Source organism: Scyliorhinus canicula, chromosome 20 (assembly GCF_902713615.1).
Source record: "Scyliorhinus canicula chromosome 20, sScyCan1.1, whole genome shotgun sequence".
In the NCBI taxonomy this organism is placed as follows: Eukaryota; Metazoa; Chordata; class Chondrichthyes; order Carcharhiniformes; family Scyliorhinidae; genus Scyliorhinus; species Scyliorhinus canicula.
The window spans coordinates 50,591,892-50,617,119 of NC_052165.1; the positions used below are offsets into that span (position 1 = coordinate 50,591,892).

General features: G+C 43.4%; 1 protein-coding gene across 11 annotated transcripts in view; it reads right to left on the reverse strand.

The window, feature by feature from the left end:
* LOC119954657 (protein kinase C and casein kinase substrate in neurons protein 2-like) overlaps positions 1-25,228 on the reverse strand; it is a 122,143-nt gene that overhangs the window by 39,969 nt on the left and 56,946 nt on the right. For 10 of the 11 annotated variants that reach the window (XM_038780032.1, XM_038780031.1, XM_038780036.1 and 7 more), the window contains exons 2-3: positions 10,600-10,700; positions 4,864-5,020 (exon numbers count right to left, since the gene is read on the reverse strand). In XM_038780032.1, coding sequence (XP_038635960.1) covers positions 4,864-5,020; positions 10,600-10,653 — 211 coding nt within the window. In that variant the 5' untranslated portion in view covers positions 10,654-10,700. The remainder of the gene's footprint in view (positions 1-4,863; positions 5,021-10,599; positions 10,701-25,228) is intronic. The other variant, XM_038780038.1, reaches the window with a different exon arrangement.

Consider the following 25,228-nt stretch of genomic DNA (forward strand, 5'->3'; position numbering starts at 1 on the left):
AAAGTGTCCGACTCCACTATCACAGCAGGCAGTCCATTCCACACCCTAATCACTCTCTGAGTAAAGAGCCTACCTTGGACATCACTTCTGTTTCTCCAACCCTGAACCTTATAGTTATGCCACCTTGTAACAGCTACATCCACCCAAGGAAATAGTCTCTGAACATCCACTCTATCTATCCCCCTCATCATCTTATAAACCTCTATTAAGTCGCCTCTCATCCTCCTCCGCTCCAAAGAGAAAAGCCCTAGCTCCCTCAACCTTTCCTCATAAGACCTATCCTGCAAACCAGGCAGCATCCTGGTAAATCTCCTTTGCACCATTTTCAATGCTTCCACATCCTTCCTATAGTGAGGTGACCAGAACTACACACAATACTCCAAATGTGGTCTCGCCAGGGTCATGTATAGTTGCAGCATAACTCCGGGGCTCTAAAACTCAAGCCCCCTGTTAATAAACGCTAACACACTATAAGCCTTCTTCACGGCTCTATCCAAGTGGCAACGTTCAGAGATCTGTGTACATGAACCCCAAGATTTCTGTTCCTTCACATTCCTCAGAACCCTGCCGTTGACCCTGTAATCCGCATTCAAATGTTTCCTCCCAAAATGAATCACCTCGCACTTATCAGGGTTAAACTCCATCTGCCATTTTTCGGCCCAGCTCTGCATCCTATTAATGTCTCTTTGCAGCCCACAACAGCCCTTCATCTCATCCACTGCTCCACCAATCTTGGTGTCATCAGCAAACTTACTGACCCACCCTTCAGCCTCCTCCTCCAAGTCGTTGTTAAAAATCACAAGTAGCAGAGGACCCAGGACTGATCCCTGTGGTACACCGCTGGAAACTGGTCTCCAGTCTGGAAATTTTCCATCCACCACCACCCTCTGTCTTCTATGTGATAGCCAGTTACTTATCCAATTGGCCAAATTTCCCTGTATTCCACACCTCCTTACTTTCTTCATGAGCCTACCATGGGGAACCTTATCAAACGCCTGACTAAAATCCATGTATACGACATCAACTGCTCTACCTTCATCTACACACTTAGTTACCTCCTCCAAGAATTCAATCAAATTTGTGAGGCTTCACGAATCCGTGTTGACTATCCCGGATTAAGCTGCATCTTTCCAAATGGTCATAAATCCTATCCTTCAGGACCTTTTCCATTAACTTACCAACCACCGAAGAAAGATAAACCGGCCTATAATTACATAATTCACATCATAATTATCCCTCCCCCAATTATAAACCTTGCCCTGCCGTATGGCCCTATCCCTCTCCATTGCAATAGTGAAAGACACCGAATTGTGGTCACTATCTCCAAAGTGCTCTCCTACAAACAAATCTAATACTTGGCCCGGTTCATTACCCAGTACCAAATTCAATGTGGCCTCACCTATTGTCGGCCTATCCACATATTGTGTCAGGAAACCCTCCTGCGCACACTGTACAAAATCTGCCCCATCCGATCTGTTCGACCTATAGAGGTTCCAATCAATATTTGTAAAGTTAAAGTCACCCATGACTACCCTCCACACCTATCCATAACCTGTTTGGCAATTTCTTCCTCCACATCTCTATTACTATTTGGGGGCCTATAGAAAACTCTGAACAACGTGACTGCTCCTTTCCTATTTCTAACTTCAGCCCATATTACCTCAGTAGGCAGATCCCCCTCTAGCTGCCTTTCTGCAGCCGTTAAAATATCCTTGATTAACAATGTTACACCTCCACCTCTTTTACCACCTTCCCTTCTCTTACTGAAATATCTCTACCCCGGAACTTCCAACAACCACTCCTGTCCCTGTTCTAACCACGTCTCCGTAATGCCCACAACATTGTAGTCCAAGGTACCAATCCACGCTCCAAGTTCACCTACCTTATTCTGAATGCTCCTTGCATTGAAGTAGACACACTTCAACCCACCTTCCTGTCTGCCGGTACACACCTGCGACCTTGATACCCTCCTCAGTACCTCACTACTCTCAACACTGGCTTCTGGACTACCACTCGTTTTCCCAACCCCAGACAAATTAGTTTTAACCCCCCCCCCCCCGGAAGAGCCGTAGCAAATTTCCCTCCCAGGATATTGGTGGCCCTCTGGTTCAGGTGCAAACCGTCCTGTCTGTACAGGCCACACCTTCCCCAGAATGTGCTCCAATTATCCACATAACTGAAACCCTCCCTCCTACACTATCCCTGCATCCACGTGTTTTATCTGCACTCTCTCCCTGTTCCTCGACTCGCTAGCACATGGCACCGGCAACAAACGAGTTGAAACAGCAATATTGGCCTTCTGAGGTATAATATTCCAAGGTTAGAAGTCAGGTTGCATCCTTCTCCAAGTCACATTGATCAGTCACACCGTGTGGGATTTTAAGAGCATTTATTTGTATAATCACTTGTATTGTGCACAGAAGCATGAAAAATTAGACAAAGCAAGACAACATGACTGATAATATTAACCAAAATTGAATTATCTTTCCTCAAAACTGTCTGAGTTCATCAATCCATCCCTGTCAATGAAAAATACCTGGGGTTATCGACAAACATTTTGGGTGAGAAAGATGCTAAAAAAATGCAAGCTTGTTCTTTTTTATTAACTGTAAAGGTCATGTATCCTCAAATTTGCTCAGAAGTACCACAAAGGTACGATTCTAATCCACTGTAGGACACTTACTATATAAATCATAGCATAGGATGATTTACAAATGTTGAAACAGGCGTATTGCACAAAAAAGCGTTGTGGTGTAACCATGTGTGCAACAAGCAGAAGGAGTGGACTATGGAACATTGCAACTGGAAAAGCCACCAAAGAACTTACAAAAGCCACAGTTGAAACTTGCAACAAACCGGGCTGATCAAATCAGTGTTGAGACAAACACAAGTCGAGTCTGGCTTATGACAAATAATAAAGTGAATGAAAGCCAATCAACTGAGCTGAAATTGGCTTTTGGGCAAATATGGTTGGAGACATACTGACATTCAGCCAAGAATTTAAAAGGTTGGAGCGGGAGAAGATCTGTTTTGCATTCAGGAAGGAGCGACCTGGTCAGCCATTGGAAGACGTGCGAGAAGTCATAAGCGGATTAACCACCTGGGGTTAAGTTCCAGCACACAGAGATACTAAGTAATTATTGTTTTCTGTAACTTGAAAATAAGGCTTAGTAAAGGTTCCACAACATTTAAGTGGAAATATTACTCTGTGTTTCTGGCATTATTCAAAGAGTAGTGGTCAAATGCAAAGTATTGATTCCTAATCTATCATTCACTGCATAAGTTGAGAACACAAAATTGATAGAGAACAGAAGGGCAGCACGGTAGCACTGTTGCTTCACAGCTCCAGGGTGTCAGGTTCCATTCCCGACTTGGGTCACTGTCTGTGCGGAGTATGCACTTTCTCCCTGTATCTGTGGGTTTCCTCTGGGTGCTCCAGTTTCCTCCCACAGTCCAAAGATGTGCGAGTTAGGTGGATTGGCTATGCTAAATTGCCCTTAGTGTCCAAAAAAGGTTAGGTGGGGTTACGGAGATAGGGTGGAGGTGTGGGGATAGGGTGGAGGTATGGGCTTAGGTAGGGTGCTCTTTCCAAGGGTTGGTTCAGACTCGATGGGCTGAATAGCCTTCTGTACTGTAAATTCTATGATTCTATGAAGCAGGGAACTGATTCTGCATAAATTCATAAAGAAATTGCTGGGATTAGAATAGTTAGGCTGTTTTTGACCGACGCAGACTCAATGGGCCTTTTAGTACTCTATGACTGTACCTGTATGTATTTGTTGGTTAGTGTGGATTTATTTTGTAATAATGAAACATTCTTTTTTGCAATAAAAATATATACATTTTAAATATAATGTGCTTAAGCACATATATAGAAGAGAAGGGCACACCCAAACATACCAAAGAAAAGAAAATAGTAAATAGTTAAAAAAAATAAAAATAAAATAGAATAACTGGTAGGGTATTGTGCACCAGCTCAACAGCAGCAACTCTGTACACCAGGCAAAATTATTTACAACAGATAAGTAGGCGACTGTTTGCGGGGTGGGGGTGGGGGGTTGGAGACTGGGGAGGTAAATATACATTTGGGTGCTGGAGAAACAATTACAGTGGGCAATACTCAAATGGGTTTGGTGTTATCGCTTGCTTCTCCCGGATGGATCTCGCTGCCGTCTCACGCTCACCTCCGCTTCTGCCATTCCTCCCGTCTTTTGTCTTCATTCTCCTCGTTCCTTACTCCTGGAGATGCCATGTTCGTTATTGTATCCCGTGCCTTCCTTCCGGCTCTCATTTCCCTGCCTCCCCCCACCTCTCTGGTTCTCCTCTCTTGCTCCAGTCTATCTCTCCCTTTCATGCTTTGGCTACTTTCCCCTGATTCTTGGCTACCTGGCTATTCTTCCTCTTGTTCATTGGCCACAAACAGGTCCTGGAACAATTGCGTGAATGGCTCCCACAGTCATATTAATACAGCTGAATGTGTTGGATCACCCAAAATATTTTTAATACCTCCACCTGTGAGGAACCCGATTTAAAATCACTGCAAATGACAAAACAATTTTGAGACTCTTTCTGACCTAGTGTAATTGGTGAAATCTTTCTATTTTGACCTTGGGCATAGCCAGTTTGTGAGCAGGATCTGATTCAGACAAACCGAATCCTAAACCAGTGGAACAGATTATGGAAAATAGAAAAAAGTTCCAACCGATTACACATGGACAACACTGAATGCAATAGTATAAATAAGCTTCAAATAGTAAATCTGACAAACCAAGAAATATGTAACATAAGGCTTTAATTGGCTTTATTGCCTTTTCTGAATAATTTGAAATGAATAATCATAAAGGCAAATAACTCAAATGTTACCTTTCTCTAACATTTGTTTCCACTTTTTGGCCCATTCTGTAAGTTGAGCAGCATAACTCTTCTCTATCCGAGCACGGTCATGGAGGCAACTCATGAGGTCGTTACAGAGTCTGTGGCCATCATCAAAGCGCTTTACCGTGCGCTTATAATTTCCAACCTATACGTACCAAGGAAAAATAGATTACTAGTGCTTAGTAAAAATTATGGGTGTAAGTTTGTTAACTGCAAGGAAAATTAAACAGCCAACTTCTTCAATTTAGCACAATGTTAGGCTTTGGTTCAGTCTCTTGCCTTTGACTCAAAAATCCAACCCCCCACCGATCCCACATGGTGCATAAAAGTGAGTGCAACACTGTTTTTTTTAAATAAACATGTTATTGAGCAGCAATATAAACAATGCATATAAAAGTATAAACATAGTGCAAATACCACCTCCTTCCCCCACAGGTCCCACCATTACTTAACCCCCTAATCTATGCTCTTCCCCCCCCCCCCCCGCCCCACCAAAGTCGATGAATGGATGCCATCTCCGGGTGAGCTGTAACAGTGGCCCTCTCATAGCGAACTTAATTTTCTCCAGGCAGAGAAAGCCAGTCATGTCCGATAGCCAGGTCCTGAGTGCAGCACTGTTACGTGCAACATCTTTTGGATGAGACATTAAACCAAGACTCCAGTTTGCCTTCTCAAGTGGACATTATGAATCTCTGTTGAAGTATTGGGCAGACTTCTCTGGTTGTTAGGCCAATATTTAACTCTCAATCAGTATCATCAAATTAAAACAGATTATCTAATCTTTATCTCAATACTGTCTGCAGAACTTTGTTGTGCTCAAATTAGCTGTTCATTGAATAGTGCAATTGTATCGTTTATGAGGGGGTAGCCAGGGTTTTAGTCCATCGACTTATCGGAAAGGCTGTGTAATGATGATTTGGTTCTGAATATATATACTTCATTTTAAGGAATATACCCAAAAGGAGCATTGAAACCAGTGAGTAATGCAATATAGTTAACTAGATGATTAATAGAAATAAACATGGCATAAATATTATTTATTATATCAACAGTCACATTTTATTTAATGCTATTGATTTGTGTTCAACAAATCCTATTTTCCAGAATATTCTGATGTAATTCTTCGGTTTGGTGGATGCTTTTAACTTGATTGAGGGGAATATTACTATGCTGCACTGAGTTGATGTCCTTGAATGGTCAGAATTTATTTGGTTAGAATCAAGAGGCAACAGAGGTACCATTACACAGCTGTTTGTATGGGATTTGCAGGGATATTACAGAGAAGTGAACAAAACTGTATTGCAGTGATAATGGGAAAACTGGAAAGTAATACTGTAATACTGTAGGTCGGCGCAACATCGAGGGCCGAAGGGCCCGTACTGCGCTGTAGTGTTCTATGTTAAAGGACAGAGGGCAGGGTTTCTGTAACGTCTTCAGGAGGATTTTCTAGAATTCTCTGGTTCAATGAGGAAAACGGCATTGTTGAATAAAGTGTCGGTCAGAGAATATTTAGCTTCGAGTAATCATAATATCATAATGTTTAGGTTAGCTGTGGAAAAGCACAAGGGCAAAAATCTCAATTGGAAGAGGGACAATTTCAGAGGGATGGAAACAGAAATAAACCAGTTAAATAGAAAGAGAGAGAGGCAGGCAAAACTGGGATTAAACAATGGGTTTCCTTTGAAGAGGAATAGCTGAGGTACATTTCTACAGGGGAGGGGGGAGCGAGAGCAGCAAAAACAGAATTTCCTGGAGGATGAAAGAGGTGGGAGAGTAAAGTGAAACAGTAAAAGGGTGCATATGACAAAAGTTGGGTCGCTAAAGCAAGCAAGAACCAGCTTGAACATATAATGTTGCGAGGAAAAATAAAATCGGAAATAAGGAAATAAAAGGAATTCAAAAAATCTTCTATAGGTAGCAATCTACCATCTACATAAAATATACAATGGCAGGAGCTGGTGAATCTATGGAGTACTTATGAAAAATTCTGAAATGCTCAGAATGTTCTCCAGCTGGATTAACATTCACAAGTACAACAAAGGCTGACATTTTGGGTGTAACCCTCCAAAAGAACAATTCAGAGGAAGGAAATGTTAAACTTTTGACAACTTAAATGTTACATTTTCTTCCTTTGTCAGATGCTATTTAATCGGCACTGTATTTTCAGCAGTAATATCAATCCTGAGAAGGGGTAATCGTCCACATTCATAATAAGGGATTGATTGATGAAGGTGACTTGAAAATATAGTTGAGGACAATTTGAAGTTTCTGAACAGGAGGATTATATTTTTAAAAGTATTCTCACAATGATGTTGCTGAAGTTACATTGCAAAACAGTGATTCCATGGTGGTCCAACTAGCTTTGATCAACCATTGGGTGTCTCTCTAAACAAGCCCTTCAAGGACAGCATGAGAAAAAAAAATGACTTTATGATTGGAGGAGAGAATACATTTAGCAAGCGAACGTTTTTGAGGAGTTAGGTCCAACAGAGCATCAAGGAGTGGATGGGGAAAAGAGAGGAGGCACGGTAACACAATGGTTAGCACAGTTGCTTCACAACTTCAGGGTCCCAGGTTCGATTCCCGACTTGGGTCATTGTCTGTGCAGAGTCTGCATGGGTTTCCGCCGGGTGCTCCGGTTTCCTTCCACAAAGATGGGCAGGTTAGGTGGATTGGCCATGCTAAATTGCCCTTTGGTTAGGTGGGGTTACGGGGATATGGTGGAGGTGTGGGCCTAAGTGCGGTGCTCTTTCGAAGGGCCGGTGCAGACTCGAAGGGCCAGTTTGCTCATTCATCTTGCAGTTTCACTACTCATCCACAAAGGTAGCAAGCGCCTCATACCGGTTTGAACAAAGTTAGGGGCTGAGGCTCCTCCATCACTACATGCTGATTTCCCCATATCTGCCTGAATCAGTCGCATCTTCCTGCCCCTGACCACTGACCAATTAATGTCCTGCCTAGCCTTTTGGAAGAAAGTGTCCAGGTAACTCTCTATCCTTGATGCCCCGCAATGTCCGAAACTCAGACTCCAGCTCAGCAACTCTAAGTAAGCTGCAGACACTTACTGAAGATGTGCTTGTCCAGAATTGTAGTGCATTCTGCAGATTCCCATATGCAGTCACAACACCCCACCAGCCCCCTGCCATTTCTGTCCAACTATATTTATTTAATTAGTCAATTAGCTAACAATTTATGTAGCTAAAGTAATAGAAAGTGGCACTCTCTGAGGTTAGAGACAAAAAGAAAACTCACCAACTACTGGAGGCTGGAAAACTAAAGTAGAAAAGGAGCACCTCTTTGGCTTTCTGCAGCGAATTCCTACATGAACCAAATTCTCAACTACACTCTTATGTCTCACTCTGACAAAGTCTTCTCTCTGTGCGCCCCCTTATTCCGTGCGGTTTGATCAGCCTGTTCATATAGACCCTCTGATGAGTCATTAGCTATCTTTGCTCCCTGTCACAAGAATTAATGCCAATTGAATCAACTACTTCCAGCAAATTGAGAGATAACTAACACTGCGAGGCAACTCAGTTTACCTCAAGTTGAAAATTCCATGCCAAAGTCTGATTCTTAATCCAAATTTAAACTGGAGAGAAAACTTTAGAATTCACCACATAAACCAAATTCCCAACTACACACACACACAGTCTACCTCGGTCTCCAGCATGGTCTCATCTCAACGTGCTCCGTCACTCCATCTTCAATGGACATTCATGACAGTTACTATACAAAGTCTAGGCACAGTAGCAAATTTTTCAGTTATATTTTGGGCTAGGGCAAGTTGCCCAACTTATACGAAGAATCAGAACTCGTGGCCTATGGCTTTTCTCCCCAAATTGATTGATTTCTTATGTTCTAATAATGATGAGCAACATCATTTTTTTGTTGTTCTTCTTTTGTTATGCATAGCTGATTCTTTTAAGTGTGTGGGTCTTAGGGCGGCACTGCAGCACATTGGTTAGCACTGCTACCTCACAGCATCGAGGACCCGGGTTCAATCCCAGCTCCGGGTCACTGTCCGTGTGGAGTTTGCACATTCTCCCCATGTCTGTGTGGATCTCACCCCCACAACTCAAAAAGATGTGCTGCATAGGTGAATTGGCCATGCTAAATTGCCCCTTAATTGGGAAAAAAAGAATTGGGTACTCTAAATTTACTTTTTAAAAAGGGTGTGGCTCTTTATATTATTTTGCATGCCCATGCACATGCAGCAACATAAATGGATCAACTTGTGCCAAAACATTTGTGTCTGTATGGCCACGTGGCTAATTTGTGATGTATTCATAAGAGTTCTGACTGGGGCATAGTCAGTTTAGGCACCACAATGCTGTACTTCCACACAGGATGAGAAAAGAATAATAATATAAATTCAGATATACACGCTCAGATCATCCTGTCTCCAGGTGGTCAGAGGCTGGGCATACTATGGAATATGCACTATGTTGCCTCCTCGGACATCCCAATACAAGACACTGCAGGAAGTGTCGAGGAGGTTTCAACTTCCGTTGGGCGATTCCCCTGCATTCAGATCACTCTGAAAAAATCTCCAACTCCAAGTTAGAGTCCCAGGGGCTACCACTGACCAGAAATAAATCGTTCATATCCCATGAATGAATTAAATAAGGCTTCAGTGGGTTCCAATTCAGCTACCTGGGTAGCTAACCAGGAATTATTAGAAAGGAACTGACCAACCCCCAACCCTCCAACATCCCACAATCCTCAAACTCCCCCATCCACCCCCCTCCTCTCACTACCGACTCCCCTCTGATCTAACCTCATCACCTACCCAACTGGCAACCACCCATGGACTTCACTCAAACACAGTCACTAGACAAAAAAGCTGTCTAAATGTCCCAAAGCTTTTCAGTGTACTAGTGTATGAAGACTTACCAAAATATGGCAGCAGGTGCTGTAAAAGGGGGGACATAGCTTTGCTTTCTTGGCAAGCCTGCGTAATTAAGGATAACTCCCAGAATCGGCACGGCCCACATTTCTGATGAGGCCCAGTTTGCAAGTTCAGGCCAGAAATGTAGAGATTAATCTTAGTGCAAAAATCAAAGGGATGGAGTGGGAATCGCCACTCGGAAGAATCAGCCCACAGTTTAAACTGGGCGCACCGTGAACTAAAGGTTGAGTCAGTGCACAGATGGTTACAAATCTACTCAAAACTGGGTGTAAAATATCAGGGGTTTAAAATTACAATATTGGTGCTTACTTAAAAGGAAATAGCCTTATATAGAAGCTCCTCACACAGCTGTAACTTCCAAGCACTGCACACTGTATCCTGTTTCCACTCCGCAAAATCAGCAAATTTGAAGCTCAGCTGCATGCAACAGCACCAAGAATGGAAAAGGAGTACATTTCGGTTCAGCCGCTACAAAAACATATATATCACAAAAAGTTTGCCAATGTCTTCCTCCCTTTGCTTTGCACACATTATTCATTCCTTCACAGTTTAAGAGTGGCAGCTTTCTCCAAACAAAAAGTTCCTTCTGATGCAAATATCTTGGTATGAAATCCTGATCCAGATCAGAGCTGGTAACAACTAAAAGTGCTTTTACTTGTCTTAGCCATTGCTTTTCTAAGTACACACAACCCAGTACTACAAATTGTAAAAGAAGCCTGTGGGGTTTGATGCAAATCCTCCAAACTGAACCAGACTAAACAACTTAGAAGAAAATTGCAGGTTGAAATATGAGGAAGTTAGCAGTTCAAACATACCTCCCAGAAGCTATCACTGGGTGCTTCAATCACAACTGAATCATCATATGACATGATTGTGCATAAAGTATTCCAGAGCTGCAGTTACAGATCTTCCAAAGCTAAAAATATAGTGAAAAATACGTATTAGTGGAAACATCATGTAAAATAACAACATAATTAATTACTTTCTGACAGAAATTATTTCCTAAGCAAAACTTGAACTACTTGAGCCAGAAAATAAACAAATTGAGCAGCATCCTGGTTCAAAATAATAGTGAGGCTAACAGTGCTCACCATTATTTATTTGGAAATCAAACAGCGCCTTATGGGGGGGGGGGGGCACATACTCAATTAAATACAGAAATCTGAAGACACTGTCCAAGATGCATGATGCCTCTAAGAATTTGACAGAAGAGCAACTTGCCACCTGGGTCCCAATTCAAATGAATTGAAGCTTGTGAAGTCAATGCATTTGTCTGATTCAATAGGGGCTGTTTTGCTTACTAGGGGCTGTTTAGCTCACTGGGCTAAATCGCTGGCTTTGAAAGCAGACCAAGCCAAGCCAGCGGCACGGTTCGATTCCCGTAACAGCCTCCCCGAACAGGCGCCGGAATGTGGCGACTAGGGGCTTTTCACAGTAACTTCATTTGAAGCCTACTCGTGACAATAAGCGATTTTCATTTCATTTCAAATATGGACTAAATCTACCAAAAATGTTGTCATGCTCCCTCGATCCTGTTAAATGGGTGGCAGTTTAAATAGGCGGTATGGTGGCACAATGGTTGGCACTACTGCCTCATAGAGCCAGGGACCCGGGTTCAATTACAATCTCAGGTGACTGCGGAGTTTGCACTTTTTCCCCCATGTCTGTGTGGGTTTCTTCCAGGAGCTCCGGTTTCCTCCCACAGTCCAAAGATGTGGTTAGGTGGATTGGCCATTCTAAATTGCCCCTTAGTGCCCAAAAGGTTAGGTGGGGCTAGGGTGGAGGCGTGGGCACATGGGGTGCTCTTTCCAATGGTTGTTGCAGCCTTGATGGGGCGAATGGCCTCCGTCTGCACTGGAGGGATTTTAAGTAATGCTTAAGTGGCCTGTTATGTCTTAATCACAGCTAAACAAGCTCTCTGGCATTAAAAATCAACTTTAGCATATGTGAAATTTCATTCCTTCCGATTTTAATTATTTTTAGAGGCTTTTAAGTAATTTTGAGGAAACATAATTGCGGATCTTTTATCCCTTTAATCTAATATTTCTTTCCCCTCCTTTGTTTCACTTTCTGCATTGGATACTGAATTCAAAATCCCATGTCATTTTCTGGTTCAGACTCTGTAATGCTCATGAATGATTCTTCAATCTGTTTGGATATCTCAATAACTAATCACTTTGCCCTATTTACACAGCTTCCAGCTGCATTTTTCAGATGACTGACTGACAGATTTATTGTGCAAATATCCAAAAGTTATGGGAAGTGCAAATCTAACCAATGGTTGGTTCCATTCATTTGTCACTTAAGAGCAAAATCCAGCCAACTTCTTTCACAGGGAAAAGGCAGATTTATTATGCAAAGCTTAATTCTCCAGTTTTGAAATCCATTTTGTCAGAAATTTTGCAATTTTTATGAACTGGAGCTTTACATGAGCCTTGAGGCTGCAAAATACTGTTATCATAAAACTCAGAAGTGACATACACCCCAGGCCCAGTCCATCATCTGCCACTGAATAACTCATACGGCCCAGTTTCATATTGGTCAGTTTCAATTTCAATGAAAAAACTTAGAAGGCATAGGTATTGAACATACCCTACTTCAAAGTCTTGCAGCTAACGTATATTTAATGTAATTGAGACATCACACTTGGTGACAGGTGTAAAATGATGTTCAAAGAAAGAAGCCATGTCAAATTAGATTTTAAACTCAAAGAGTTATAACTTCTCTTGGGTTAGCCCAGCAACTACAAATAACTAGTTGCTTATTTAGACCATTTCCCTATAAACAGTGCTTGAACAATGGCCTTAAAAGAACAGGCCAGGTTAGCAGCTAAACATCACAACTATGTTCCAGATCCCTGATTATTGGCATGCATCGCCACTGGAGAGAAGCTCTCACTTTTACTCGAAGCATATATAACCTAACAGATTCAAATTGGTTAGCTTCATAGAATGAAAAAAAAGGCTGACTTACCCAAAAGCTAATTTCAAATTCAATTTCAAAGTCAATTTCAAAAAATACTTCTATCTACAGCAACTTATCATATTTTTCAAATTCCTTTCCAAAAATTCTGGTTTTGAAGAATGCCTGATTTTCTTTCGTGTAATGAGATCTTAAACATCAATGTGACAATCAGGACAAGCCAAGTAAGTTTGGTTTACTGTCACATCCAAAGGGTGACATTGTCCAACAATGCAGCCCTCAATACTAAATGAAGTGTCAGCCTAAATTACATGCTAAAATCTGGGAATGGGGGTTCAACTTTTAAGACAGAAGAGGATGAGTCAAGTAGACAGTATAACGGCAGAGTACAAGATTATTTCATCGATAAGTGAACATTTACTTGTACAGTTCGATGCAATGACAGTTTCCGTATTTTAGGCGCACACACATTGCTGTGTGCTGAGGCAGGAAATCAGTGAAATATTGGGACACTATCTGGTCTCACTTTTGTGTGCACCCGTACACTGCTTCCCGCCTCAACATATTTCTTCCGCTGGAGGGACAGTAACAATCTAAACTTCTATGCTGCTTGACAGGAAATCTGCTCAGTATCTCAATAAATATTTTTGATTCCTCTTCCCTATCTTTACCTCTACTATTAAACAGGATCCCAAAAGCAATTCTTGGGATTTTGGGCGCGATTCACCGGCCTCCCAGCCACGTGTTACTCAGCGGCGGGAGGAGGTGCGCTGTTCGCTGGCAGCAGGATTTTCTGCTCCTGCTGCTGTCAATGGGAATTCCCATTGAAGCCACCCCAGAACTTCCGGAAATCCACGGGAGGGGGTGTGAATGGCTGGAAATTCTGGTCTTTAAATCTCATTGCAGACTTAAAAAGCTTTATTTCAGTCAGCTCAGTGTGGCCTAATCTAAATTTCCCAATACATCTATTCTTTTCACTCTCTTGCCCTACCCCTTTAACTGGAACTTTCAGTGGGTGATGCAACATTCTGTTAAATCTTCAAGTCAATGTGCTTCATAGAATAGCAAAGTCGAGTCACATTGATATCTACAAATTCCAGTAACTAATCCTTTACATCTTAATTATGTTGATTACTCACAGCATTTTATCTAACTACACTGAAAGTTCCCCAGTCGTTTTCTCAATGGAAAACCATTTTAAAAATGCCAACATTTATCTGTAGTACCTGTTATGCCTGGAGGTGATGCTGTGATTGGTATTTACAGCATTAAAGGCAGTCACTTCATACAGGATAATAATGTGTGCGTCTGCAGGGAAACATGGTTCCCAACTCCAACTTAGATCATGTTGCAGCATGTTAGTTTCAGGTTTTCTCAGAACCTGTACCAATTGTAAAAATACAATGTGTAACCAACACTTCAGCGTATCATAATTATTTGAACTAAAAGCTGATTATTCATAAGCCATATTCACTTTCACTAACCAATTCCTGAACCAGACAGTTGTCATTTTTACGCCAGAATGGCAGTCCAATCTGTGTCTTGGTCCAAAATAAATTATCTGCCTTAGGTTGTCAAAACTATTCCCCTACCTTTCCTGCCAACAATTCAAAACAGTAGTCATGTGATAACACCAGACAATTAAATTACAGCTCTTAATCCCTGACTTTGCAAGACATGTTGGAAATTGGCTGCCACCCTGTCCATGAATAGAACACATCAGCAATTCCTCCTCATCAAAATGACTAATCCAGAATGTGAGAAGTTGTGCTGTCATCACCATGGCCCCTCACACTAAAAACAGGACTTTACAACCATGCCCCCCATCAGCAATTAGATATGCTATTTGAAATCCAGCCACCCAATTAATGCCAACACTTAGCGAGCGAGGCCTGTTTTAGTTCACATTTCATACCCTAATACCATTGTGCGCCATCATGACAGAACATCTCATTCTTCATTAAACATTCAGGATAGGGCAGCACGGTGGCGCAGTGAGCAGCACTGCTGCCTCAGGGCACTGAGGTCCCAGGTTCGATCCCGGCTCTGGGTCACTGTCCGTGTGGAGTTTGCACATTCTCCCCGTGTTTGCCTGGGTTTCGTCCCCACAACCCAAAGATGTGCTTTGGTAGGTAGATTGGCCATGCTAAAATTGCCCCTTAATTGGAAAAAATGAATTAGGTACTCTAAAAAAATTTTTTTTTTTTTTTTTTTTAAAAACATTCAGGATAGGTGAAGCAAATAAACAAGGCAATATGCAGACAGGTGGGGAAGTAGTGAAAGTCATTATAAATTCAGATAAACTGCAGTTTTTTTTTTAAAAGCTCGAATTGGGCACCAAACTGAAAAAAAAAAAGGACAGCAAAATCAGAAGAGATTTGTAGATGTATATATTACAAAACCGGCTCAGATTCAAATATATAAAATTGATCCTCCTAAAGGTTAATATGTGAAGAACAATGATGGCCATTTTTCACACCAATGATTTTCAACAAAGTTTCTTCCAATGTGTACAGTATGCTTATTACGCTAAAAAAGAACAAAATGCAGGCTCGATAGATGTAGTTTTCCATCTACTTGTTTTGCTTCTCAAAATCCTGTGGTATTTAGTTTCCATCTCACTTTAGAAAACCTCCTTCCTGTTGCCATGATTGGAGCAAGAGTTATAGAGGTCCTTTTTATAAAATATGGAATCACAGACAAGAATGGACAAAAATAGTTGAATTCTGACTTTGAGGTTTGCACGTTACATCAGTTTTTTAAAAAAAAATCAATGCTAGCATCTGACCAGAAATCATATGACAAAGTGCAAGAAAAATCTGCAGTGGCTAGAAATGTTAAATAAAACATAACAAGCTGGTGGCATATGACAGTGTTAAACTTTGGCAGCAAGTCCTTCATCGCAACAGAAAAAACTAGATAACATGATTTTCAGTTTCCAAATTTAAGAAATACCTGGGCAATACATTACCCTGCACTTTCTCGTACAGATGCTGAAACACCTGCTATCTATTACCAGCGAGCTTGGTTTTTATTTATGTTGTCAAAGGCTTTTCTCATCATTGTGCTGAACATTACTATTTTTAATAGAACAATGCAATCTGCTGGGAGTTAGAATAACGCTTACACCTTTACCAAGCAAATTAATATCAAATCAACTTGCAGGGAACTCTATTTGTCCAATTGGATTTCAAAAAGGTTGAACCTTTAGAAAAGGGAAAATTTTGACATCAAAACAAATTCAAATTAAATAATTATCTAATAAAAATATAAATTTTATATTTTCTTCCGCGCCGGCCCCTGAACTCCCACGCCAAGTTGCGTCGGGGCCGGCGCGTTGAGGTCTGGCCACCGCGCATCCACGGGTTGGAGCTGGTGCCACTGCGCATGCACAGATTCCGCGGCACACAGTTTGCGCCGGAATGTGGGGCTGGAGCGGTGTGAACCGACGGCGTGGACACCTGTGCCGCCGAATGGGAGAATCCCACCCATTAGCTTTGGTACAGAATTGTCTAATGATAGGAAGCAGAGAGTAGTGGTGAATGTTTTTTTGTATATTAATGAGGTAGAATTGGGTATGCAGGCCACAATTTCAAGAGTTATTTCATAGATGACACAAAACTTGAAAGCATTGTGAACTGTGAGGAAGATGGTGATAGCATTCAGGACACATATAGGCTGGTGGAATGGTTGGGCACGTGCAGAGAAATTTGAAGAATTGAGGGGAAGCATCAAAAGAAAGGCATAATTTTAAAGGAGATGCAGGAAGGGACACACAGCTATGCGTACAAACTGCTGAAGATGACCGAGGAGGTCAAGAACAGTGGTCATTAAGGCACACAGGACCCACGGCTTTATAAAAAGTGAGCCACAGAGCACAAAAGCAACAAACATATGAAGAACCTATTTTAAACACAGCTTCGATCTCAACTGGATTATAGTGTCCAATTATGGCAACTGCACTTTAGGAAGGATGTGGAGGCTCTAGAGAGGGTGCAAAAAAAATCATTTGAAGTTAAAGGATTTCAATTATATGGATGAATTGGAGAAGCTGGAGTTGGTCCCATTGGAGAAAGTTAAGAGTAGATTTGATTGGGGTGTTCAAAATCATGAGGGGTCCAGACAGGATAGACAGAGAGACTAAAGTATCCATTTTTACACAAGGGTCGAGAACCAGAGGTTACCGAATTGAGCTGATTGGCGAAAGGACCAACTATTTCTATGCATATAGTGGTTGGGATCTAGAATGCACTAACCAAGAGTGTGGTGGAAGCTGATACAAAAGGGAAGTGGCTAAGTACCTGAAGAAAAATAATTTTTGGGCCCACAGGGAAAGGCCAGCTAGGGAAGTGAGACTGGCTGAGTTACTCTGCCAAGAGCCAGCACAGACATGTTGGGCTACATGGCTTTCTTCTGTGCTGTAACCATTTTATGATTCTACGATTTGCAAAAAACCCTCCATGTTACAGTACATTTAGGATGCTGCAAAGTACTTTGGTTTTAGTAGTAATTAAGTAGTCCTGTCATTTTTATATAAACATAAGTGACAGGCAATTTGGGCACATGGTTTCACAAACAGTAATAATACAAATGAACGGTTAATTTGTTTTGGTGTTATTTGTGGACAAATTAAACACTAGAAATACCGTTTCAAATTGTACCAGAAGGTCTTTTACCTGAGGCTGGGGCAGGGGGAGGGGGGGGGGGGGGGGGGGGGAGCACAGATTCTGCCTGATCCAGTAAATGGGTATCCACTTGCTTAACATTCAGTTTAAAGTCTCATCCAAAAGAAATAATGGAGCAGTAGAAGGTTGAAACATTAGAAAAAGAACAGAATAAAATGAGTGGTGAATTATTAACAGAGTGGTAAAAAATTGGTCCAGGCCTGAAAGGATTATTTTATGAACAAAGACACAAACAACTGGACCTAGTTTCATTGGTGAAATGAAGCAGAGGGAAAAACAAGATAGATTTTTGAAGTAATGCATAAGGTTGGGGGGGAGAGAGAGAAGGGAAATCAACCATTAACTCGGGCAGGAAGTTAGAGGACACAAATATAAATTCATAAGCCATGAGCTAAACTATGCATTAGAGAAACTCTTTCTCTTTCCTCATCCTCCCCCCTCTCACCTTTAAATTGTAGCCCAATAAATGTCCCCTGAGAAGTACTGAGGATTGAAAAGATACTGCGTGCTTGCTTTCCCCCTCCAGGAATTGCAGTGTTCCCGAAAGTAGCAAATCAATGGACAGAAAGCATTTGACTAAGTAGTGATATCTTCTGCATCCAGCAGTCTTGTTGAGCTCAGCAGCATTTTTAGTTGTGTCTTTTCTTACATTCTACTTAGGATCGGCACTGCTGAAGCTGCAGCCAAGAAGCTTGCTTTTCTCCTTCATACTCTATGGATTGTAGCAAGTCGCTGCACTAATGATGGCCCACTTGTTTAACCAATGGCAATCCCTAAACTAACTTTCATACCTATGTTTTCTTTCCTCGCTCAGAAACTTTAATCTCTCTATAAAGCCCACACCTCACCTTGAACTGAGAAATTAGTCATCCATCAAACTTCTCACAAAAATAGCTTTTTACTCTACAGGTGATTCACTTAACTCAGTAGTAGCTTTCATTTCTCTCTCCCTCTATACTTTTGAATCTGTCCTTTAGCATGACGTCTACATTCAGTGCTGCTCTGAAGTTTTTCCTCCAATTATGCTATCCGACATACGTTATGCAGTCAAAAATACAAATGTACCTGTCTTCACTATGTTAGCTGCAAAGCTAAATTTCATTCCAGTAAATACTTTGTTATCTTTCAAAAACCAAAAAACATTAAACACCAGCATTCCAAATTGATTAGAAACTGACTACTTTTTGTGTGGAAACTCTTCTTCAATAACTTCCTTATCTCTCGCGTCCTGAATTAAGTGAGTTGCTCACATGTGCTATTTTCTGACATCACTAGAGAAGGGCTTCTATATTGAATAATCAAGTTGATTGACTAATTAGCACACAGATTATGCCCAGTTAGGTGACTCCACATTGTTGATGTATTAATAAGTTTCCTGAATGTTCATTTTTAAGTTTCCTCTTTTAAAATCATTTGGTTGCCGTGGAACAACTGTTGAAAATGATTTTTTACATCTGCACAGTACTTTCACATCTCTTCACATATTTTAAACTGTTGCAACCACTTCCTATATATTTGGCTCGGAGATTCACTACAATAATTTATCACGATAAGCCTTTGTTCTTTCAGCAAGTCCCTAACAGTTTTCAAGCACACTGGCCTTCAAATAGACTGCATTTTTCTTCTTTATTGCCAGTTTTCATGCAGTAATTGAAAGTCGAGTTTTAAATGAATTAAGTATACTATCCATTAACACTGCAGATCGCACACCATGTAAGCAATTAAAATCCAAATATGCCACTGCCTTCCAGCCATTTTGACTGATCCTGTTAATTAACCTGGCCAGCAATTAATGTGCATCTTTTTAGAAGGTTTTTTTCTTTTTCTGACAGTATTTGTAAAATCACCTAAATTTCAATTTGCTGTAACTCTTTATTAACTTGGGGAAAGTGGTACAGACTTGTATAGAAAAAAGTCTCAAATATAAAAAAAAGCTTAAAGTATTATTTTTCCAGAAACTTTTTACCCCAGGCAGTATGACAGATGCTGCCAACATTGTGCAGCCAAACAAAAATGTAAGTTTGGTGAAAATACAAAGGAATAACGCAAAGACTGATAGGCAGAGCATAAACACCGGAGAATAAGTGAGAGAGAGGGGCATGTGTGTGTGAGAGAGAGGGACAGACAGAGACAGATGTGTGTGTGTGCGCACGCGCACACGTGTGTCAGAGAGAAGTGTGTGTGCGGGTGAGAGAGAGGCGAATGTGTGAGAGAGGTATGTGAGAGAGACACAGAGAGAGACACAGACGTGTGTGCGCGCGTGTGTGGGAGAAGCAGGCACGTGTGTGCGTGAGAGAGAGGGGGCTGTGTGAGAGATAGAGGGGTGTGTGTGAGAGGTAGAGGCGTGTGTTTGTGTGTGAGAGGTAGAGGCCTGTGTGAGAGATAGAGAGAGGCCTGTGTGAGAGATAGAGAGAGAGAGAGAGGGCTGTGTGAGAGATAGAGAGGGCTGTGTGAGAGATAGAGGCGTGTGTGAGAGGTACAGAGAGGCGTGTGTGAGAAAGGCGTGTGTGAGAAAGGCGTGTGTGTGAGAGAGAGGCGTGCGTGTGTGTGTGAGAGAGAGAGAGAGGCGTGTGAGAGAGGGAGAGAGGGAGGGAGAGAGAGAGAGAGACAGGGAGGAGTGAGTGTGAATGAGAGGAGTGAGTGTGTGAGAAAGAGGGAGGCATGTGTGTGTGTGTGAGAGAGAGAGAGAGAGAGAGAGAGAGAGAGAGAGAGAGAGAGAGAGAGAGAGAGAGAGAGAGAGAGAGAGAGAGAGAGAGAGAGAGAGAGAGAGAGAGAGAGAGAGAGAGAGAGAGAGAGAGAGAGAGAGAGAGAGAGAGAGAGAGAGAGAGAAGAGTGTGTGAAATAGAGAGGAGCGAGTGTGTGAAAGAGACCGGAGCGAGTGTGTGAGAAATGAAATGAAATGAAAATTACTCGTCACAAGTAAGCTTCAAATGAAGTTACTGTGAAAAGCCCCGAGTCGCCACATTCTGGCGCCTGTTCGGGGAGGCTGGTACGGGAATTGAACCGTGCTGCTTGCCTGCCTTGGTCTGCTTTAAAAGCCAGCTCTTTAGCCTTGTGCTAAACCACACACGCGCGCGAGAGAGGAGAGTGACGCGCGCGAGAGAGGAGAGTGACTGCGCAGCGAGAGAGGCGAGGACCGAGCGAGGAAGGAGAGTGACGCTTGCGCCGCGAGAGGAGAGTGCCCGCTGCGCGATGAGAGGAAGAGTGACGCCGCGCGAGAGAGTGAGAGTGACGCGACCGCGAGAGAGGAGAGTGACGACTGCCGCTGCGATGAGAGGGAGAGGTGACGCGCGCTGAGAGAGGATAAGTAGCTGACGCGCGCGAGAGGAGAGTGACGCGCGCTGATGAGAGGAGAGTGACACTGCTGCGCGACGCGAGGAGGAGTGTACTGCTGCGCGATGGAGGGGAGAGAGAGTGACGCGCCGCGAGGAGAGGAGAGGACGCGCGCGAGAGAGGGCGAGAGGACGCGCGCGAGAGAGGGCGAGAGGACGCGCGCGAGAGAGGGCGAGAGGACGCGCGCGAGAGAGGGCGAGAGGACGCGCGCGAGAGAGGGCGAGAGGACGCGCGCGAGAGAGAGGAGAGGACGCGCGCGAGAGAGGAGAGGACGCGCGCGAGAGAGGAGAGTGACGCGCGCGAGAGAGGAGAGTGACGCGCGCGAGAGAGGAGAGTGACGCGCGCGAGAGAGGAGAGTGACGCGCGCGAGAGAGGAGAGTGACGCGCGCGAGAGAGGAGAGTGACGCGCGCGAGAGAGGAGAGTGACGCGCGCGAGAGAGGAGAGTGACGCGCGCGAGAGAGAGGAGAGTGACGCGCGCGAGAGAGGAGAGTGACGCGCGCGAGAGAGGAGAGTGACGCGCGCGAGAGAGGAGAGTGACGCGCGCGAGAGAGGAGAGTGACGCGCGCGAGAGAGGAGAGTGACGCGCGCGAGAGAGGAGAGTGACGCGCGCGGAGAGTACGGATATTTTACGTCGCGCGAGAGAGAGAGTGACGCGCGCGGGAGAGAGGAGAGTGAACGCCAGCGAGAGAGGAGTGACGCTGCGCGAGAGAGGATAGTTACCGCATCAGAGAGAGGAGAGTGACGCGCGCTAGAGAGGAGAGTGACGGCGCCGCGAGATAGGAATAGTGACTCGCGCGAGAGAGAGAGTGACGCGCGCTGGAGAGAGGAAGTGACCGCGCGAGAGAGAGAGTGACGCTCGCTTAGAGGAGGAGAGTGACGCGCGCGAGAGAGGAGAGTGACGCGCGCGAGAGAGGAGAGTGACGCGCGCGGAATTCAGGATGAAGTTCTTCACTCAAACTGGTTACAATGTGGAAGTCACTACACACACAGTTGAGGCACATGGCATGACTGCATTTAAAGTATAAGTATATGAGGGAGAAAGGAATAGAAGTATGTTAACGGACCCAAGCAGATTGGAAGGAGGCTTGTGTGGAGCATTGACACCAGCAAAGATCAATTGGACAAATAGATGTTTCTGGTGCTTAGGCTTATGGATAATTCTGCAACTTCTGCAAGATCAGAAACAACCCAGATTTTGCAAACCTGAATACAACACAGTCCTGATGGGCTTTAATTGGGGTGAAATGAGTAAAACAGTTAGCCTCCTCAGGCGCCAGTCAGCTTATCAAATGTAGCTTTTTTTTAAGATTCCCTTGCAGCACTATCATGTCCTCTTTTCTGCTATGAAAACAATACAAAGTCTAATTTAACAATTTAATTACAGTCCACTATCATCCAACCTGTATTTGTCTTTAATGGGCCCAACAGTCCCGTTTACAACGAGCTCTTAATTGTTTATAAAACCTTTCTGCTCCTACTCCCTCTACACGATTTATTTTCCCATTGCTCTTAACTGTTTTACCCTCCTCTGTGTCACCATCACTTGTTTCCTACCTTGTCTGCTGGCAGTCAGCTAGTTGTTTTAAAATTTGTTTACAGGATGTAGATGTCACTGGTTATGCCAGCATTTATTGTCCATCCAGTTACCCTTCAGAAAGTGATCGTGAGTTGCCTTCCTGAACTGCTGCAGTCCTCGAGATGTGGTACACCCACTCTGCTGTTAGGGAGGGAATTCCAGGATTTTGCTCCAGTGACAGTGAAGAAACAGAGATATATTTCCAATTCAGGGTGGTGAGTGACTTGGAGAGGAACCTCCAGGTCTGCTGATAATCAGCTAGTCCCCCTCGTCAGCTTGCAAGCCCTACTAAAATTGGAAATCGAGGAAAACTTCCCACTGACTGGAGTCATACTTAGCACAAAGTAATTGTGCAAATTGGAGGCCAATCATCTCCATCCCAGGATACTGCTGCAGGAGTGCCTCACGGTCGTGTCCGAGGCCCAACCATGTTTAGCTGTTTCAATGATCTTCTCCTCCACAAGGTCAGAAATGGAGATGTTTCAGTGACTCCTGAAACACTGAAGTAATCCATGTTGACATGCAGCAAGACCTGTATAACATTCAGGCCTAGATTGATAAGTGGCAAGGAAGATTCATGCCACACATGTGCCAGATATTGATCAACAAGAAAAAAATCTAACCACCTTCCCAATGGCATTATATTTCTCAGCCTCCCATCATCATAATGGGGGTTACCATTGACCAGAAGCTGAAATGGACCAGCCATATAAATACTGTGGCTACAAGAGCAAGTCAGAGGCTGGAAATTCTGCAGCAAGTAACCTACCTATCGACTCGCCAAAGCCTGTCCACCATCTGCAAGGCAAGTCAAGGGAGTGTGGATGAGTGTAGCTCCAACTCGGCAACATCCAGGACAAAGCAGCCTGCTTGATTGGCAACCATCCACCACCCTAATCCTTCACTCCCTCCACCACAGTGGCACCAGTGTGCATATTTACGAGATGCACTGCAGCAACTCGCCAAGGGTCCTCCAACAGTACCTTCCAAATGTCTGACCTGTACCACCTACAGCAGGCACATGTTAACACGACCACTGCAAGTTCCCCACCAAGTCACACATCATCCAGACTTGGAAATAGACCATGGTTCGTAACTGTCGCTGAGCTAAATTCTTGGAATTCCCTCCTCAGCAACATTATGGGAGTACCTATAGCAGATATTCTGCATTGCTGCAAGGCAGCAGCTTATCATCTTCAAAACGAATGAAGGATGTGTAATAAATAGTGGCCTTGCCAGCGATTCCCATATCCCATGAACGATTAAGAAACCTTTCAACTCGATGCATCCTGTGGGATGACAATCCTCTGGATGTCGGCGGCAGAATTTTTTTCTCGCTCACAAATATTATTGTGCCCAGTTTAAACCCAGATTTTCTGCTCTAATTCATATACGTCATGCGTACGAATTCACTCTACATGGTCTGCACGTACAGGCAAGTCCTGGTTAGGTCACAACTTGACTATTGCAACCATGTTCTAGTCACCACACTTTAGGAAGGATGGGAGTGTCCTTGAAAAGTTGCAGAGGAGATTTGCATCTGCTTATGACCACGCAGACTGTGCTAATGTCTCACAGTAGCGACTGGCCCCAATAGTCTCAGAAACCCCTTGCCATTGAACATCGGCCCCACTCTGCTGAGACTGTGTGGCAGTTGGTGTCCAACGACTTCCCCATGTTTATTTTAAAAAGTCATCCTCCACTCATCCAAATGAAGTTTGGGATTCGGTATATCAGGACCCTCATACACAACCCAAAGGTGAGAGAAGAGTCTGCAGATTGAGCATTAGCTTATTAGCCCAATCAGAACATTAAAAAAAAAAATTTTTCTTTATATAAAAAAAAAGAGTACCCAATTCTTTTTCCCAATTAAGGGACAATTTAGCATGGCCAATCTACCTACCCTGCACATCTTTTTGGGATATGGGGGTGAGACCCATGCAGACACAGGGAGAATGTGTAAACTCCACAAGGACATCGACCCGGGGCCGGGATCGAACATGGTCCTCGGCGCCGTGAGGCAGCAGTGCTAAACACTCGCCACCGTGCTGCCTCCTGTCCAATCAGAACATATTGAATCAAAGTGGAAGCAAGTCATCCTCAACCGGAGGGAGTGTCGAAGAAGAGATTCATCAGAATGGTTACAGGGGCGAGGGATTTTAACTACCAGGTCAGGTTGAAGAAGCTAGAGTTCTTCTCCTTGGAACAAAGGACATTGAGGGGGATTTGATAGAAGTGTACAAGATAATAAAAGTTCTACCCAATGCAGACAAAGAAAAAAGCTGACCCCATTAGTTGATCATACAAGGACAGGAGACATAAATTTAAGGTTTTGAGCAAGTAGCATGGTGGTTAGCATCAATGCTTCACAGCTCCAGGGTCCCAGGTTCGATTCCCGGCTGGGTCACTGTCTGTGTGGAGTCTGCACGTCCTCCCCGTGTGTGCGTGGGTTTCCTCCGGGTGCTCCGGTTTCCTCCCACAGTCCAAAGATGTGCGGGTTAGGTGGATTGGCCATGCTAAATTGCCCGTGGTGTAAGGTTAATGGGGGGATTGTTGGGTTGCGGGTATACGGGTTACGTGGGTTTAAGTAGGGTGATCATTGCTCGGCACAACATCGAGGGCCGAAGGGCCTGTTCTGTGCTGTACTGTTCTATGTTCTATGTAGATGCAGGGGATGAAAGGAAGGGCATTTTACGCAGCAAGTAGTAATTACATGGAACTCACTGCTGGTGAAGTGGAGGTGATAAATAATTTGAAAAGGAAATTAGCTGGGCACTTGACTGAAACAAACTTGTACGGATACGTGGCAAGAGTGAGGCAAAAGGACTGACTGGATTGCTCTACAGAAAGCCAGTATGGAGTGATGGACCAAATGACTTCCCTCAATGCTGGAATAAATCAATTTCCTGCTTCACCTTCAGCCATCA